This window comes from Procambarus clarkii, chromosome 91 (assembly GCF_040958095.1).
Source record: "Procambarus clarkii isolate CNS0578487 chromosome 91, FALCON_Pclarkii_2.0, whole genome shotgun sequence".
NCBI classification, from domain to species: Eukaryota; Metazoa; Arthropoda; class Malacostraca; order Decapoda; family Cambaridae; genus Procambarus; species Procambarus clarkii.
The window spans coordinates 7,210,893-7,213,392 of NC_091240.1; the positions used below are offsets into that span (position 1 = coordinate 7,210,893).

At 51.6% G+C, this 2,500-nt stretch overlaps 1 protein-coding gene across 1 annotated transcript in view; it reads right to left on the reverse strand.

Moving 5' to 3' along the window:
• LOC138359529 (uncharacterized) overlaps positions 1-1,253 on the reverse strand; it is a 1,458-nt gene extending 205 nt beyond the window's left edge. The window contains exon 1 of the mRNA XM_069318867.1: positions 1-1,253. This exon is cut by the window's left edge and continues 205 nt beyond it. Coding sequence (XP_069174968.1) covers positions 1-1,253 — 1,253 coding nt within the window.
• Positions 1,254-2,500: the final 1,247 nt, after the last annotated feature.

A 2,500-nucleotide genomic window follows, 5' to 3' on the forward strand; every position in this document is an offset into this window, starting at 1 on the left:
GTGCTGGTAGACCTTGGAGGTGCTGGTAGACCTTGAAGGTGCTGGTAGACCTTGGAGGTGCTGGTAGACCTTGGAGGTGCTGGTAGACCTTGGAGGTGCTGGTAGACCTTGAAGGTGCTGGTAGACCTTGGTGGTGCTGGTAGACCTTGGAGGTGCTGGTAGACCTTGGAGGTGCTGGTAGACCTTGGAGGTGCTGGTAGACCTTGGAGGTGCTGGTAGACCTTGGAGGTGCTGGTAGACCTTGGAGGTGCTGGTAGACCTTGGAGGTGCTGGTAGACCTTGGAGGTGCTGGTAGACCTTGGAGGTGCTGGTAGACCTTGGAGGTGCTGGTAGACCTTGGAGGTGCTGGTAGACCTTGAAGGTGCTGGTAGACCTTGGAGGTGCTGGTAGACCTTGGAGGTGCTGGTAGACCTTGAAGGTGCTGGTAGACCTTGGAGGTGCTGGTAGACCTTGGAGGTGCTGGTAGACCTTGGAGGTACTGGAAGACCTTGAAGGTGCTGGTAGACCTTGGAGGTGCAGGTAGACCTTGGAGGTGCAGGTAGACCTTGGAGGTGCAGGTAGACCTTGGAGGTGCAGGTAGACCTTGGAGGTGCAGGTAGACCTTGGAGGCTGCAGGTAGACCTTGGAGGTGCAGGTAGACCTTGGAGGTGCTGGCAGACCTTGGAGGTGCAGGTAGACCTTGGAGGTGCAGGTAGACCTTGGAGGTGCAAGTAGACCTTGGAGGTGCAGGTAGACCTTGGAGGTGCAGGTAGACCTTGGAGGTGCAGGTAGACCTTGGAGGTGTTGGTAGACCTTGGAGGTGCTGGTAGACCTTGGAGGTGCAGGTAGACCTTGGAGGTGCAGGTAGACCTTGGAGGTGCTGGTAGACCTTGGAGGTGCTGGTAGACCTTGGAGGTTCTGGTAGACCTTGGAGGTGCTGGTAGACCTTGGAGGTGCTGGTAGACCTTGGAGGTGCTGGTAGACCTTGGAGGTGCTGGTAGATCTTGGAGGTGCTGGTAGATCTTGGAGGTGCAGGTAGACCTTGGAGGTGCTGGTAGACCTTGGAGGTGCTGGTAGACCTTGGAGGTGCTGGTAGACCTTGGAGGTGCTGGTAGACCTTGGAGGTGCTGGTAGACCTTGGAGGTGCTGGTAGATCTTGGAGGTGCAGGTAGACCTTGGAGGTGCTGGTAGACCTTGGAGGTGCTGGTCGACCTTGGAGGTGCTGGTAGACCTTGGAGGTGCTGGTAGACCTTGGAGGTGCAGGTAGACTGCATAGTTACTGGTAGATCAAATGCTTAACTGCATATATAAATATATAAATATAAATGTATATATATAAATATATAAAATGTATATATAATATAATAATATAATATTATATATTATATATATAAAAATATATATAAATTGATGAAGGAAGAGCTAATCATGCTGTCGCTCCCAGGAACAGCCCCCGGGAGGAGCAGAGCCAAGACACAAGCCGCTGTGGACCAGACGCTCACTTCCTGTCACTTCCAGAGGTTTGGGGATCGATTTTCAGCCGAGTGCGTGTACTGCCCAAACGGTACTCCTCAGGGGCCAGATTCACGAAGCAGTTACGCAAGTACTTAGGAGCCTGTACATCTTTCCTCAATCTTTGACGGCTTTGGTTACATTTATTAAACAGTTTACAAGCATGAAAACTTGCCAATCAACTGTTGTTATTGTTATAAACAGCCTCCTGGTGCTTCGGAGCTCATTAACTGTTTAATAATTGTAAACAAAGCCGCCAAAGATTGAGAAAAGATGTACAGGTTCGTAAATGCTTGCGTAACTGCTTCGTGAATCTGGCCCCTAGGCTTGTATGTGGAGGGATGAGTGACGGCTCTTGGGTCCCACTCTCAGCTAGTCTTGAGGTTATCTTGAGGTTCTTGAGATGATTTCGGGGCTTAGTGTCCCCGCGGCCCGGTCCTTGACCAGGCCTCCACCACCAGGAAGCAGCCCGTGACAGCTGACTAACACCCAGGTACCTATTTTACTGCTAGGTAACAGGGGGGCATCAGGGTAAAAGAAACTCTGCCCATTGTTGCTCGCCGGCGCCCGGGATCGAACTCGGGACCACAGGATCACGCATCCAGTGTTCTGTCCGCTCAGCCACCGGCTCCCCAAATCACTTCTCTGCAATTTGGTCATTATACTGACGTGGTTTAAACGTGGGAGCCGGTCGGCCGAGCGGACAGCACGCTGGACTTGTGACCCTGTGGTCCCGGGTTCGATCCTGGGCGCCGGCGAGAAGCAATGGGCAGAGTTTCTTTCACCCTATGCCCCTGTTACCTAACACATGCAGCTGATGTAGGCTTCTGGTGACAGGTCCATAGCAACTCCCAAGACCTTTTGTCTGCCTGATTACAGGAGGATAACCTGATTATAGGATAACCTGATTACAGGATAACCTGATTACAGGTGGATAACCTGATTACAGGATAACCTGATTACAGAAAGGATAACCTGATTACAGGAGGATAACTTGATTACATGATAA